Genomic DNA, 16,554 nt, shown 5'->3' on the forward strand with positions numbered 1-16,554 from the left:
TGAAGTACTGAAATTCCCACCAAAGAAAAACATGGTTCTCAGAACGTTATGTGCTAGCTGGGTATCCTGCGGAATTCCCAGAACATGGTGGGGAGGTTGTATGCAAAATAACCATAGCACAACACTCTCACCAAGCTCTAAGAAACATGGTTCTCAGAACGTTATGTGCTAGCTGGGGTGGCTCCTTCAAGTTTAGCCTATGCGTCAACTTGGTGAATCACCAGGAGAATAAAGAAATAAAGGAAGAGAGGGATAGGAGGGGGACAGAAACTTTCTCCCTCCTTACAAAAACCATCCGCAGTCAGTCTGTCACACAGACCATACGCCCGTCAAGTCTACGGACCGTCAACGTCAGCCAGGCGGATTTGGTGCGCACACCTCGGCTTGGATATACAGGGACCCACCGATGGAATTCGGTGTTATCGATCTTTTTTTTTATCAACTCACACATTTTTCATTAGAGAAGGTGTGAATTCCACGTACCCAGGATTCAGAAATGTATTTTCTTCAAGAGAATATATTTAAAATTGGATTAATCAAGGAGAAAATAAAGTTGAATAGGTTAAACTAACAAAAGAGGATACGAATTCATCATTACGCAATTTGGCGAGTTGTCTTTGGATAAAGCCTTGCTGATTTAATCAGTGTGAACTGAAAGGAAATAAAGTCCTTTCCCAAAAATAAAAATGCATTTTGGAGGTAAGTCCCAATAAAAAATGATCAAAGCTTAATATCTTCCACATGAACAATCTTGTAAAAATATGTATTTATTTATTATAATGTTGATTCATGTGATTAGGATAATAATGATTTACCGATGGCTTTTACAAATTAATATTTTACAAACCACACTAGTGGTATTTCTGTTATTTGATCATTTTGACATTTCCACAGTAGGAGTTCCCAGTATGTTGTATATTTTGGATAATAATATGACTAAGGTGAATTTGCACTTCATTTTCTCTACTACCTAACTCAAATTTCTAAGTAAATTTCAATAAATATATGAATCCTGAATATTTTCAGATAATAGCAGAAATCTCTCCCCAATTGACAATTGTAATAACATATTAAAAGATAACAAATATGTAAAGCACATTTATCTGAGAATACAGAAGAAACAGAGTAGTTGCACTTTTGTCTGAAGATATCATATATATTGATACTCAAAATATAAACAAATACTGAGATCAAATGTTATAACATAACCAAAATCCCTTTGAGAATGTCCCTGTTCGATTAAAAAGGGATTTTTCAGTGTAGGACATTGAGGCAATTTGATCTGAATGTAAGTTTTCACAAGCTTGGAAATGACAAATGTTTTTTAAATTAGCGCTTGTGTGTGTGTGTGTGTGTGTGTGTGTGTGTGTGTGTGTGTGTGTGTGTGTGTGAATGGGAAGTTTCCTTCATTGTAAAAAATGGCTTCGGTTGAGAGGTGCAAGATGGAGCTAAAACCCTTGTCTAGTTAGCTGGCACTGATATGAGAAAGTACATTGTTCACGTTAGTCAGGGTGTGAGAACACACATACAGCTGCCCCTTGGGACAGCCTATGCGGCTGCTGTTCCATGTCTTTGAATGGGGGGTAAAAGAGAGGGAGGTTATGCTAAACGTCTTCTCACTGTCAACTGCGTTAATTTTCATCAAACTTAACATGTGTAAATATTTCTATGAACATAACAAGATTCAACAACTGAGACATAAACTGAATGAGTTCCACAGACATGTGACTAACAGAAATTGAATAATGTGTCCCTGAACAAAGGGGGGTTCAAAATCAAAAGTAACAGTCAGTATCTTGTGTGGCCACCAGCTGCATTAAGTACTGCAGTGCATCTCCTCCTCATGGACTGCGCCAGATTTGCCCGATCTTGCTGTGAGATGTTACCCCACTCTTCCACCAAGGCACCTGCAAGTTCCTGGACATTTCTGGGTGGAATGGCCCTAGTCCTCACCCTCCGATCCAACAGGTCCAGACGTGCTCAATGGGATTGAGATCCGGGCTATTCGCTGGCCATGGCAGAACACTGACATTTCAGTCTTGCACGAAATCACGCACAGAACGAGCAGTATGGCTGGTGGCATTGTCATGCTGGAGGGTCATGTCAGGATGAGCCTGCAGGAAGGATAACACATGAGGGAGGAGGATGTCTTCCCTGTAATGCACAGTGTTGAGATTGCCAGCAATGACAACAAGCTCTGTCCGATGATGCTGTGACACACCGCCAAAGACGATGACGGACCCTCCACCTCCAAATCGATCCTGTTCCAGAGTACAGGCCTCGGTGTAACGCCTATTCTTTCGACGATAAACACGAATCCGACCATCACCCCTGGTGAGACAAAACCGCGACTCGTCAGTGAAGAGCATTTTTTGTCTGTCCTATCTGGTCCAGCGACGGTGGGTTTGTGCCCATAGGCGACGTTGTTGCCTTACAACAGGCCTACAAGCCCTCAGTCCAGCCTCTCTTAGCCTATTGCGGACAGTCTGAGCACTGATGCAGGGATTCTGCATTCCTGGTGTAACTTGGGCAGTTGTTGTTGCCATCCTGTACCTGTCCCACAGGTGTGATGTTCGGATGTACCGATCCTGTACAGGTGTTACACGTGGTCTTACACTGCGAGGCTGATCAGTTGTCCGTCCTGTCTCCCTGTAGTGCTGTCTTAGACGTCTCACAGTATGGACATTGCAATTTATTGCCCTGGCCACATCTGCAGTCCTCATGCCTCCTTTCAGCATGCCTAAGGCACAATCACGCAGATGAGCAGGGATCCTGGGCATCTTTCATTTGGTGTTTTTCAGAGTCAGTAGAAAGGCCTCTTTAGTGTCCTACGTTTTCATAACTGTGACCTTAATTGCCTACCGTCTGTAAGCTGTTAGTGTCTTAACGACTGTTCCACAGGTGCATGTTCATTAATTGTTTATGGTTCATTGAACAAGCATGGGAAACGGTGTTTAAACCCTTTACAATGAAGATCTGAGTTTATCAGCTCTAAAACAAAATAATAATAGGCTGAAGATTTCCTCTCTCTCCCTGCCTCTCTCTCTCTCTCCGTGCCTCTCTCTCTCCCACTGTCTTTTTCCCCTCCTCTATCCCACGCTTTCAGGTGGTCTTCAATAAAGCAATAAGGTTAAAACAACAACCCCCCCATACAAATTATCCAATATTAGTTATATAACTAAACCACTTAATATGACCAAGTTTCCCAGATTTGAGCATATAAAGAATATAAACCAAGTTCAAACAGACTGACCATATTGCCTTTGATTTCTTTCTTTCTTTCTGTCTGGCTGTGTGTGTTTTTCTCTCTGACACATACACACCGGCATGTTATGGCTGGGAGGCTGAATTAGTGTCGGTGTGTTTTAGATAACAGTGTTTGTGTCCGTGTGGAAAGCAGAGCACATCCACTCTGTTGAAGGGTTCAAACCCACCCTTGGATCTAGAGCAGAGAGGCAGAAGAATACAGGACAAAGTAAAGAGAAGGGGATGGAAGAAAGAAAAAGCGATGGACCATTCACATCCTTTGCTCAGCCCCATCCTTGACTCTTTGTGTGTGAGAGAGTGGGAGAGAGACATTGAGGTAGAAAGAGTGAGAGAAAGGGGGATTGAGTAAGAGAAGGAGAAAGTGGTGGTGCAGGATTAATACAGTACAGATTCCCTATTGACAGGAGTTAGCGAGAGAGGGAGAGGGGGAATGATATAAAATGAGTTGGTCACGCTTTGAACAGTTACACATGCTGTTTACATTTTTCCCAAATTAACATGGCCCTTCACTTCATCTCTTTCTCTGCCTTTCCCTTATTCTCTCTCATCCAAGTCCTTTACTCCTTCTCCTCCTCTCTGTGTTTCTCTCTACATCCCTCTCTTTATGTCTGTACGTCTCTCACTTTCTCCCCCATCCCCCCTTTCTCTCCCTCTCTCCTTCTCAATTCTTTTCTAAAGCAGCCAGACTGGATACATTGAATGGAAGGCTCTTGTATTTTTGTTGTTGCAGATTTCTTTTTTAAGCGTAACCTGGGGGTTTGGATAGGGAGTTAGGTTTCTCATTTACCTTCCCCTGCTCTGCCTAAGTCTGAATGTCTGAAAAAAAGGAAGGAAGAATGGAAAGAGGTATAGTAGATGAAGGGAATGAGGTGTGCTAATTAGAGAGGGGAAGAAAGAGAGAGACCAAAAAGTGAACATCGAAGGAGAGAAAGAAAGGGATATGGAGAGAGCTAATATTGATCATTAGCGGTGGATGGAAAGCAGAGAGGACGAAGTGTGTAATAAAATCAACAGAAAGTAAGAAAGAATTAAAGACAGATTTCTCTGGGAAGGAGAGGGAATAAACAAATGGGGAGAGGAAGATAATTAAATCAGAGGGAGAAACACAAAAATAAAAAGAGTGAACGTTGAGTTTGTTGGAAGTAGCACAGAGAGGGTTTTGTTGTAATCATTCAATTGTATTGTATGTTTTATGCCTCTCTATCTCCCCTTTGGTTTTCTGTCATTGATGTTCTTTGGCAATCCAGGGTCTGTTCCATGCCAAGTAGATCAATTTGAATTTCAATATGAACTCCAAGAAGATATCTCTAGGGATAAGAGATGGAGAGTGTGTGTGTGTGTGTGTGTGTGTGTGTGTGTGTGTGTGTGTGTGTGTGTGTGTGTGTGTGTGTGTGTGTGTGTGTGTGTGTGTGTGTGTGTGTGTGTGTGTGTGTGTGTATGTGTGCATATGCTCAAGCACATGTAAGTGTGTTTCAAAAGATTGGCACATTGGTCCTTGTGTGTGTGTGCATATGTGCGTGTGTGCATGTATGTGCGTGTGTGTGTGTTGAGTTAGTGAAGGAATGCACATTTGATTGAGTACATAAATCTGTGCTCTAACTGTACACAGGCACACAACATCGACCCTGACCCTGACCCTGACCCTGACCCCCGGCCTAAACGCATGTTACTGTCCAGCCAGGGTACCAGTGAGTGTGCACAAAGCTGCCTTACTTTATGGTGAAATATCCTAGTGGTTAGGGCGTTGGACTAGTAACCGGAAGGTTGCAAGTTCATATCCCCGAGCTAACAAGGTACATACAGTGCCTTGCGAAAGTATTCGGCCCCCTTGAACTTTGCGAAATTTTGCCACATTTCAGGCTTCAAACATAAAGATATAAAACTGTATTTTTTTGTGAAGAATCAACAACAAGTGGGACACAATCATGAAGTGGAACGACATTTATTGGATATTTCAAACTTTTTTAACAAATCAAAAACTGAAAAATTGGGCGTGCAAAATTATTCAGCCCCTTTACTTTCAGTGCAGCAAACTCTCTCCAGAAGTTCAGTGAGGATCTCTGAATGATCCAATGTTGACCTAAATGACTAATGATGATAAATACAATCCACCTGTGTGTAATCAAGTCTCCGTATAAATGCACCTGCACTGTGATAGTCTCAGAGGTCCGTTAAAAGCGCAGAGAGCATCATGAAGAACAAGGAACACACCAGGCAGGTCCGAGATACTGTTGTGAAGAAGTTTAAAGCCGGATTTGGATACAAAAGGATTTCCCAAGCTTTAAACATCCCAAGGAGCACTGTGCAAGCGATAATATTGAAATGGAAGGAGTATCAGACCACTGCAAATCTACCAAGACCTGGCCATCCCTCTAAACTTTCAGCTCATACAAGGAGAAGACTGATCAGAGATGCAGCCAAGAGGCCCATGATCACTCTGGATGAACTGCAGAGATCTACAGCTGAGGTGGGAGACTCTGTCCAAAGGACAACAATCAGTCGTATATTTTCACAAATCTGGCCTTTATGGAAGAGTGGCAAGAAGAAAGCCATTTCTTAAAGATATCCATAAAAAGTGTCGTTTAAAGTTTGCCACAAGCCACCTGGGAGACACACCAAACATGTGGAAGAAGGTGCTCTGGTCAGATGAAACCAAAATTGAACTTTTTGGCAACAATGCAAAATGTTATGTTTGGCGTAAAAGCAACACAGCCCATCACCCTGAACACCTCATCCCCACTGTCAAACATGGTGGTGGCAGCATCATGGTTTGGGCCTGCTTTTCTTCAGCAGGGACAGGGAAGATGGTTAAAATTGATGGGAAGATGGATGGAGCCAAATACAGGACCATTCTGGAAGAAAACCTGATGGAGTCTGAAAAAAAACCTGAGACTGGGACGGAGATTTGTCTTCCAACAACACAATGATCGAAAACATAAAGCAAAATCTACAATGGAATGGTTCAAAAATAAACATATCCAGGTGTTAGAATGGCCAAGTCAAAGTCCAGACCTGAATCCAATCGAATCTGTGGAAAGAACTGAAAACTGCTGTTCACAAATGCTCTCCATCCAACCTCACTGAGCTTGAGCTGTTTTGCAAGGAGGAATGGGAAAAAATTTCAGTCTCTCGATGTGCAAAACTGATAGACATACCCCAAGCGACTTACAGCTGTAATCGCAGCAAAAGGTGGCGCTACAAAGTATTAACTTAAAGGGGCTGAATAATTCTGCACGCCCAATTTTTCAGTTTTTGATTTGTTAAAAAAGTTTGAAATATCCAATAAATGTCGTTCCACTTCATGATTGTGTCCCACTTGTTGTTGATTCTTCACAAAAAAATACAGTTTTATATCTTTATGTTTGAAGCCTGAAATGTGGCAAAAGGTCGCAAAGTTCAAGGGGGCCGAATACTTTCGCAAGGCACTGTATCTGTCGTTCTGCTCCTGTACAGGTAGTTAACCCACTGTTCCTAGGCCGTCTTTGAAAATAAGAATTTGTTCTTAACTCACTTGCCTAGTTAAATAAAGGTACAAAATAAATACAATTATGTGCAACGTGGAGTGCCTGGACAGTTTATAATGTGGAGTGCCCTTAGCCGTGGTATATTGGCCAAATCCCTGAGGTGCCCCATTGCTATTATAAACTGGTTACCAATGTAATTAGAACAGTAAAAATAAATGTTTTGTCATACCCAGGGTATACGGTCTCATATACCACGGCTTTCAGCCAATCAGCATTCTGGGCTCGAACCACCCAGTTTATAATGTAGAATGTAGCACCGCTTCCAATCCAAGTGCCAATGCCGTTTAGCAAACTCCGAGCAGGGTTATGGTCAGATGACATGAAAATAGAGTTATTTGGCCACGCACACGAGTGGTGGGTTTGTCATTGAAAAACAGAAGCATATACAGAATAATAGCTCATACCCACTGTAAAATATGGTGGTGGATTGTTGATGTTATGGGGCTATTAAACTTCCACTGGTCCTGGGGCCCTTGTTAAGGTCAACTGCATCATCAACTTTAAGAAATATATTTTAGCCCAAAACCTGGCTCCCTCAGCTAGGAGGTGGAAACTTGGACGCAAGGGGATCTTCCATCAAGACAACAACCCCAAACACAAAATACACAAATAAATGGTTAATTGACCACAAAATCAACAGTCTCCAGACTTGAACCCATTGAAAACTTGTGGTTTGAATTGAAGACGGCAGTCCATAAGCAGAGATGAAGGATATCAGGGATCTGTAAAAATTATGTGTGGAGAAATGGTCTAAGACCCTTCCCAATGTGTTCTCCGACTCCAAAAAATAAAAAAAGGCTCATTGTCAATATCCTCGCAAGGTGAGGCTGCTGGAGTACTGAAAACAGGCTGCCAGTCACTTACAACCTTATCTTTTTTACATTTGTTTTATTAGTTAAATAAAATAGTCTCTGAGCAACTCTATTAGTATAAAATAAAAAACACACTTAGCATACAATATAGCTCTGTGTTTATATGATTTATTTTACATTCTTTTTTTGCTCATCTTTATCAAGGGTGCCAATCATTTTGGACATGACGGTAGCTGATAGCAAGTCTTCTGTAGTCTGTAGGATCTGTACCCCAGCCCTGAGACCAGCCTGTGCCCTGACATTAAACTTTGAACCCTAACCCCAATGTTCAACCTTGACTGACCACAGACTCTTAACCTAAAATCAAGCACCATGAACATTGTCCTGCAGCTGGCAGCCATAATATTGTGCAAAGTTTGACATTTACATCTGCAATCAAACCATAGATTAACATAGATAATCAAACATGGTTTAGAGAATGGAGAACTGTGTGTATAGGCACACACACATATGCAGGCACACACACACACAGGTCACGGGGAACCTCTGTTGTAATGTGATCATGCCTGTGAGAATGTTCTGGCTTCAACCTGGCCTGTGGAGTTTGTTCTTAGTGCCAGGTACTGCTCCCTGCTCCCTGCTCAGAAGACCGAGGGTTTGGGCTTTACGTTATCGTAACATTTACCGTTCACAGTAAAACTGTCTCATTCTACAGAAGACGCTTGTGCATCAAAACGGCATTCTGCCAGACTGCGTTGTGTTTTGCATTAAAACACATGCAATGTGAAGTGTCCCAGGTGTGTGTTAGGAGGTTACCTAGATCGTTCTCTGCAGGATTCTTCAATGTTCCAAGGGAGAGTTGTTGAGCTGTTGCCATTCGTTCTAAATATTAAGGTGTGTCGGGCATTGAGCTTTTGTGATTGAAAGGAGTTGACATGTTTTTGCTGTAACTGTTAAACTGATTCAGATGAAAGGTGTTGAGGTGTGTTAAGGAGTAATATGTTGAAAGTGATGACGTTGAGAAATGGGTTCTATAGTGGACAAAGTCCTGACATGTTTGGTTAGTCCTGAGCAGAACAAGGTGTCTGCATAAATGTTTGTGAGTTGTTCAAGAGCTCCACTTAAGTCTTTCACTCCCTGGGGGCAAACTGATGGAGGGAAGAATGAGGGAGTGATAGAGAGAGAGAGAGCACTAATCGGGGTTAATAAGCTGCTGTTATTTTGGCCTGGGGCGAAAAACGGAACACTTCTAAAGAGGAGAAGAAAGAGAGAGGGGGGGGGGTAAAGGAGGAGAAGGAGGAAAAGAGGAGAAGGAGGGGGGGTAAAGGAGGATAAGGAGGAGGGGGGGGGGTAAAGGAGGAGAAGGAGAGGGGGGTAAAGGAGGAGAAGGAGAGGGGGTAAAGGGGAGAGGAAGGAAAGGGGGATAAAGGAGGAGAAGGAGAGGGGGTTAAAGGAGGAGAAGGGGGGGGTAAAGGAGGAGAAGGAGAGGGAGGGGGTAAAGGAGGAGAAGGAGAGGGGGATAAAGGAGGAGAAGGAGGGGGGGTAAAAAGGAGGAGAAGGAGAGGGGGGGGGGTAAAGGAGGAGAAGGAGAGGGGGGGGTAAAGGAGGAGAAGGAGGAGGGGGGGGGGGTAAAGGAGGAGAAAAGGAGGAGAAGGAGGGGGGTAAAGGAGGAGAAGGAGAGGGGGTAAAGGAGGAGAAGGGGGGGGTAAAGGAGGAGAAAAGGAGGAGGGGAGGGGGTAAAGGAGGAGGGGGGTAAAGGAGGAGGAGAGGGGGGTAAAGGAGGAGAAGGAGAGGGAGAAGGAGAGGGGGGTAAAGGAGGAGAAGGAGAGGGGGGGAGGAGGAGAAGGAGAAGGAGGGGGGAAGGAGAGGGGGGTAAAGGAGGAGAAGGAGGGGGGGTAAAGGAGGAGAAGGAGAGGAAATGGGGAAAACAATCAACAACCTGAACTTTCTACAAATAGATGGAGGGACTGAAAGGAAGAGAGGAAATGAGAAACAGAGGGATATTGCAGGAGTAAGAAAGACAGGAGATAATAAGTGGAGGAGGAGTTGAAAGAGAGAAAGGAGAGAGATGGATTGGATAGAGAGAGAAAGAAAGAAGGGGATGGATGGATGGGGGAACAGAGAGGTGGTCACATCCTGTACAGAACATATTTCACACCTGGTGAACAGCAACATGTTTAAAACTCATAATTACACAGACCCTTGCGCTGTCTGCCTTTCAGCCTGGAAGACCGAGAGAGACCGGGACCATGAATACAAGCGAGGTGGAGGAATGGAAAAGAGAGAGAGTATAGTGAGGATGAAACGGTTCTTGGAAAGCAAAGGGCAAAGGAGAATAGGAGAGAGATAACAGATGTGTGTGTGTGTGGCAACAAGATGGAGAAAGGGGGGGGAGAGAGATTAAAGGATGCATAAAAGGAGAGCATTTGGGAAGTTATGACAGCTGAGTCCTGGGGGACAGACAGACAGACAGGGGAAAGGGATTTTCTGTGTGTTCTGTGTCTCTCATTGGCCTTATTGGACAGGGAAGTGGATAGGCACTGAGCTCTCTACCATTGACATAGATCATTTGGCCTTAAAAGGGTCACCTCCAATTTAACACACACACACAACGTGTGCATGCACTCATGTAAACAGGCACACACGCTTAACCTTAAACACACACATGCACACCAATGTATCCACACCGTTGTACAGCATTTCAAATACAAACAACAAAATCATGCACGTATATGTATGCAAATTTACAAGCACTCACATACCAACATAAACACATATACAACACCAACATAAACACAAGCAAATTAAAGCAAATAAGAGACAAAGTTATGCATTCAAAACAAACGCACACAAATAAACATGTTGATGACAATAAAGTAAGCCAGATATATACCTCTGCTGTGTGTGTGTGTGTGTGTGTGTGTGTGTGTGTGTGTGTGTGTGTGTGTGTGTGTGTGTGTGTGTGTGTGTGTGTGTGTGTGTGTGTGTGTGTGTGTGTGTGTGTGTGTGTGTGTGTGTGTGTGTGTGTGTGTGTGTGTGTGTGTGTGTGTGTGTGTGTGTGTGTGTGTGTGTGTGTGTGTGTGTGTGTGTGTGTGTGTGTGTGTGTGTGAGGGCCTGCCTGCGTACCATGCATGCTTGTATGTGTGTGTGTCCGTGCATGTGAGTGTTAGCGTGTGTGAGGAGTGGATTGAACAGTGAGACCATTCGTCTGACTCTTTGAAGCTTTGAGTGACGTTTTATTTGAGACCAAAGGAAACATTTGACAGCCAGAACCTCCAGAATTGGATTGAAACCGAAAGGTTTTATTGCCAGTTAGATTACTTAGATTTGCCAATATATTCAAACAAAACCATCACCATAGAGACAAAGAAATAAACAGCCTTGTGTAGTTTTAATCTTCAACAAATACTGATCTTTCCTTTGATTGCTTTCTCCCCCAGTCCATCACATCCAGCTCACACTGCTATTGTCTGCAGCCGTAGCATCGGTCCAGGTCCCAGAGCCCTACCTCAGCCTGTCTAATGAGAGAACTTCGATTGAGAGGACGTATGAGCTGACCAAGTACCTGGAGCATCAGCTGAGAGAGATAAAGGACACCTATGTGCGTACTGTACTGTTATATAGATGCTGTGTTGAAGCACTTATGTTGGAGCATGTCAATGTTTCTTTCCACAAGTGTTTGAATTCACCACATATTTGAGAAGCCTGGATCCATTCTGTTTCTGCTCCAGCCAACCCGTTGGTCTTTGCTATGGGGAGTTTGCTAACACAGAAACAGACTGGCACCCAGGCTTGTGTCTGAACATAGTTAATCCATGTCTGATTGCACATGTTGGATTAAATATTCCTTCTCTCCCCACCACTTCCTCTTTCCATACTCTGCTCTTCCTCCATCTCCTCCCCTCTTCCCTCCCTTAGCTATCCTACCTGGGCCCTCCTTTCAGTGATCCAGACTTCTCCCCTCCACGGCCCAACAGCACGACCCTGTCCCTGCCCAGCGCCGCCACCCGTCTGGAGTTGTGGCGGGGATTGGAGAACCGTGCCAGGCTGACCCAGAACCATAGGGCTTACTCTGTCTTGCTGGGAGCGGTGAGGGAGCTGGCCCGCTCCACCCTCTGTCCCTACCTCCAGAGCTCCCTGCTGCACTTCTCTACAGGCCTGGACAGTCTGTTGGGGTCTATATCAAGCCTCATGATCACTCAGGGGTATGCTCTGCCTCCTGCTGGGATCGAGGCACAGTACCTGCAGAGAGACACAGGGGGCGACAGAGAGGCAATGGGACGCAGACCATCTCCACTGATGAGTCAGGGGCTCTATAAGGCAGGGGCGGAGGTGGGGCTAATGAGGCATCCTCTTGGTGATCAGAGGGGTGCTGGGACCATAAGAGGGGCAGTGAGAGGAGAAAAGGAGGAGAGCACCAGGAGAGAAATGACAGGGAGAAAGAGGGAGAGAGAGAAAGATAGAGGGAGGGGGAGGGAGGGTAGGAGAGGGGAGTTAACTAGGCCTGTGGTTAGGAGCGTGGGGTTGAGGCAGGAGGAGAGAGGGGAGCGCGGGAGGAAAGGGAGGAAGAGAGAGGCAGAAGATTGGGAGGGGGCCACTGAAGACAGGGAAGAGGAGGAAGAGTTGGAGAGAAAGGGAGGGCAGGACAGAAGGGGGAGGAGGCTGCTGAGTGTTTCAGAGGAAGGAGAGAGGACAGTTAAGCAGGGTCCACTGGACTCTGACGCCAGAGTCACTCTGTCCTTTTCAGACAGACAAACCTTCCCCCAACAACAACTCCTAAACAACAATAACAACAACAACAACAACCTCTACAGCTACAACTTCAACTATCACCCCCAAAATAAGGACAGAGCCGGGGGGGATTCAGAAAACAGGGCGACAGAGGAGGAACAATACATCATCCGAGAGTCTGCATCCCTCCTCTCCTCCTCTTCATCCTTCCATCCCCAGCGCCGATCCCCTCGCTCCTTATTCTCCCCCTCTCTCCACCCCCCCCTCTCACCCCTCTCCCTCTTCTACCCGTTTGGCACAGGGCCAGGGGAGGGACACACCCTGTTGTCAGAACCAGTTCCCCTGTCATTGAGGAGGGGTCCTCCCTTGCTGCCGCCCCCTCCCCTGCCACCTCTTCTGTCCTCCTCCCCTCTGCTGGCGGTGCAGCCGGCGCTGAACGACTTCTCCAGAAAGGTTGAGGGCTTCTGGGTACTGAGGGAACTGCAGAGCTGGTTGTGGCGCTCCGCCAAGGACTTCAACCGCCTCAAGAAGAGACTCAGAGTCTGACAGACTGATAGAGGAGGGAGGACACACACACACACTCTCTCTCTCTCTCTCTCTCTCTCTCTCTCTCTCTCTCTCTCTCTCTCTCTCTCTCTCTCTCTCTCTCTCTCTCTCTCTCTCTCTCTCTCTCTCTCTCTCTCTCTCTCTCTCTCTCTCTCTCTCTCTCTCTCTCTCTCTCTCTCTCTCTCTCTCTCTCTCTCACACACACACAGTCTGAGAAACTGAGAGAACACACACAGAGACATACTCACACATAGAACCTGAGAGTGGGCACAAACACACACACATTTTCACACAGACAGTGTTGGAATACCTACCTAGCGCTGAACCACAGCCTGAGCACACATTGGCTCATCCGGGGATGGGAAATAATCAATTGTCTGTCTCTCAGTCTGTGGACAATATCAGCACTGTCACCAATGACATGACATCATGACATAGCAGGTCATTGATCTGCCGTTGGAACTTGTTTACTGGATGTAACGCCTCACATACTGGACATAAAGGTGGTGATCAAGCAGATAGACAGTCATGTCATTGACTGAGAGCTGATTCAGAACAGCAGTGAATCACTAGACATTCATCTTCGCCTAGGGAGGAAAAGAGAGTTATGAATGGAGAGAGACAGAGGGAAGAAGAGGAAGGAGAAATGGCAGGATGGAGAGAGGGTAGAAAGAGAGTGAGTGGGAGAAAGGGGGTGTCTGAGTCAGGGGCTGACAGTTGGAGTCTGGGCGGTGGGGGTTGCTGAGTAATCAGAAATCTGCAGACACTTACAGTAAACACTGCATAGACACCCACCGGACACACACAGTACAGACCCATTTCCAGGCGTACCAGTAATTTGTGAATTGGCCAACTGTTTTTACAGTGAGTTGTTGACACTTTTAGCTTTGGAATGGGCATCTCAGCTTTTCCCCGCCGCTTGTTTCAGCCAAATGCAAAACAAAAGCCCCTAAGCTTGGCATAGTGGGGTTTTCTATCAACTGCCTTGTGTCTTTACACAAGGACCTGTACAGTAATGTCCAACAGTGTGTATGTATAGAGTTTAAGATTAGATTATAGCTGTGATATTTATTGAACAAGATGTTGTATTTATTTTCTTGTGTGAATACTGTCCTACGTCATGTTGGAGATGGAAGAGAATCAAATATGAGTTGTTGTACTGAGATGAATGCTATTGGTCATTTAGGGAGGGGTGTTTGGGGAGTGAGGTTGTTTTTGAACGTTATGGTTTTGACTGTGTTGGTTTGGGTGAGGGGTACAACTGAAAGATGTGGAGGGGGGGGGGGCATTTCCCAAAACAAAGAGCGACTCACATTCATCACAAACAAGAGGGGAATGAAGGTTTTATTTGTCTGTCTTGACAAAATTTACGATGTCTCTTTTTCTTTCATCTCTCCCCTCCCCCCATCCCTCACTACTCCCTTTCTGTTCTCCATCCTATTATCTCACGCATCTCGCCTTCCCAAAAATATCCCTGGAACCTGCCTCGTAACAGACAGAGCTTAGGAACATAAACACACAGGTACAAACACAACCCTTAAACACGTCCACCTTCACCCCCTCTGTTTCTTTCAGTTTCTCTCTCTCTCTAACTCTCTCTTCCATTTCCCTCACACAGTTTCTCTCTCTCTCTCTAACTCTCTCTTCCATTTCCCTTACACAGTTTCTCTCTCTCTCTTTAACTCTCTCTTCCATTTCCCTTACACAGTTTCTCTCTCTCTCTTTAACTCTCTCTTCCATTTCCCTTACACAGTTTCTCTCTCTCTTTAACGTCTCTTCCATTTCCCTTACACAGTTTCTCTCTCTCTCTTTAACTCTCTCTTCCATTTCCCTTACACAGTTTCTCTCTCTCTCTTTAACTCTCTCTTCCATTTCCCTTACACAGTTTCTCTCTCTCTCTTTAACTCTCTCTTCCATTTCCCTTACACAGTTTCTCTCTCTCTCTTTAACTCTCTCTTCCATTTCCCTTACACAGTTTCTCTCTCTCTTTAACTCTCTCTTCCATTTCCCTCACACAGTTTCTCTCTCTCTCTTTAACTCTCTCTTCCATTCCCCTTACACAGTTTCTCTCTCTCTCTCTTTAACTCTCTCTTCCATTTCCCTTACACAGTTTCTCTCTATCTCTTTAACTCTCTCTTCCATTTCCCTCACACAGTTTCTCTCTCTCTGTAACTCTCTCTTCCATTTCCCTCACACAGTTTCTCTCTCTCTCTTTAACACTCTCTTCCATTTCCCTTACACAGTTTCTCTCTCTCTCTTTAACTCTCTCTTCCATTTCCCTTACACAGTTTCTCTCTCTCTCTCTCTTTAACTCTCTCTTTCATTTCCCTTACACAGTTTCTCTCTATCTCTTTAACTCTCTCTTCCATTTCCCTCACACAGTTTCTCTCTCTCTGTAACTCTCTCTTCCATTTCCCTTACACAGTTTCTCTCTATCTCTTTAACTCTCTCTTCCATTTCCCTCACACAGTTTCTCTCTCTCTGTAACTCTCTCTTCCATTTCCCTTACACAGTTTCTCTCTCTCTTTAACTCTCTCTTCCATTTCCCTTACACAGTTTCTCACTCTCTTTAACTGTCTCTTCCATTTCCCTTACACAGTTTCTCACTCTCTTTAACTCTCTCTTCCATTTCCCTTACACAGTTTCTCTCTCTCTCTTTAACTCTCTCTTCCATTTCTCCTTACACAGTTTCTCTCTCTCTCTTTAACTCTCTCTTCCATTTCCCTTACACAGTTTCTCTCTCTCTCTCTTTAACTCTCTCTTCCATTTCCCTTACAAAGTTTCTCTCTCTCTATTTAACTCTCTCTTCCATTTCCCTTACACAGTTTCTCTCTCTCTCTTTAACTCTCTCTTCCATTTCCCTTACACAGTTTCTCTCTCTCTCTCTCTTTAACTCTCTCTTCCATTTCCCTTACAAAGTTTCTCTCTCTCTATTTAACTCTCTCTTCCATTTCCCTTACACAGTTTCTCTCTCTCTCTCTTTAACTATCTCTTCCATTTCCCTTACACAGTTTCTCTCTCTCTCTCTTTAACTCTCTCTTCCATTTCCCTTACACAGTTTCTCTCTCTCTCTTTAACTCTCTCTTCCATTTCCCTTACACAGTTTCTCTCTCTCTCTTTAACTCTCTCTTCCATTTCCCTTACACAGTTTCTCTCTCTCTCTTTAACTCTCTCTTCCCAAATCCCTTACACAATTTCTCTCTCTCTCTCTTTAACTCTCTCTTCAATTTCCCTTACACAGTTTCTCTCTCTCTTTAACTCTCTCTTCCATTTCCCTTACACAGTTTCTCACTCTCTTTAACTCTCTCTTCCATTTCCCTCACACAGTTTCTCTCTCTCTGTAACTCTCTCTTCCATTTCCCTTACAAAGTTTCTCTCTCTCTATTTAACTCTCTCTTCCATTTCCCTTACACAGTTTCTCTCTCTCTCTTTAACTCTCTCTTCCATTTCCCTTACACAGTTTCTCTCTCTCTCTCTTTAACTCTCTCTTCCATTTCCCTTACACAGTTTCTCTCTCTCTATTTAACTCTCTCTTCCATTTCCCTTACACAGTTTCTCTCTCTCTCTCTTTAACTATCTCTTCCATTTCCCTTACACAGTTTCTCTCTCTCTCTCTTTAACTCTCTCTTCCATTTCCCTTACACAGTTTCTCTCTCTCTCTTTAACTCTCTCTT

General features: G+C 44.4%; 1 protein-coding gene across 1 annotated transcript; it reads left to right on the forward strand.

The window, feature by feature from the left end:
- Positions 1–292: 292 nt before the first annotated feature.
- Positions 293–16,074, forward strand: clcf1 (cardiotrophin-like cytokine factor 1). Its single transcript, XM_052518249.1, has 4 exons — positions 293–699; positions 11,044–11,204; positions 11,522–12,043; positions 12,137–16,074. The coding sequence occupies exons 1-4, from the start codon at positions 687–689 to the stop codon at positions 12,878–12,880; spliced, it is 1,440 nt and encodes a 479-aa protein (XP_052374209.1). The 5' UTR covers positions 293–686; the 3' UTR covers positions 12,881–16,074.
- The last annotated feature ends 480 nt before the right edge of the window (positions 16,075–16,554 follow it).

The sequence above is a fragment of the Oncorhynchus keta genome, chromosome 4, assembly GCF_023373465.1.
Source record: "Oncorhynchus keta strain PuntledgeMale-10-30-2019 chromosome 4, Oket_V2, whole genome shotgun sequence".
NCBI lineage: Eukaryota > Metazoa > Chordata > Actinopteri > Salmoniformes > Salmonidae > Oncorhynchus > Oncorhynchus keta.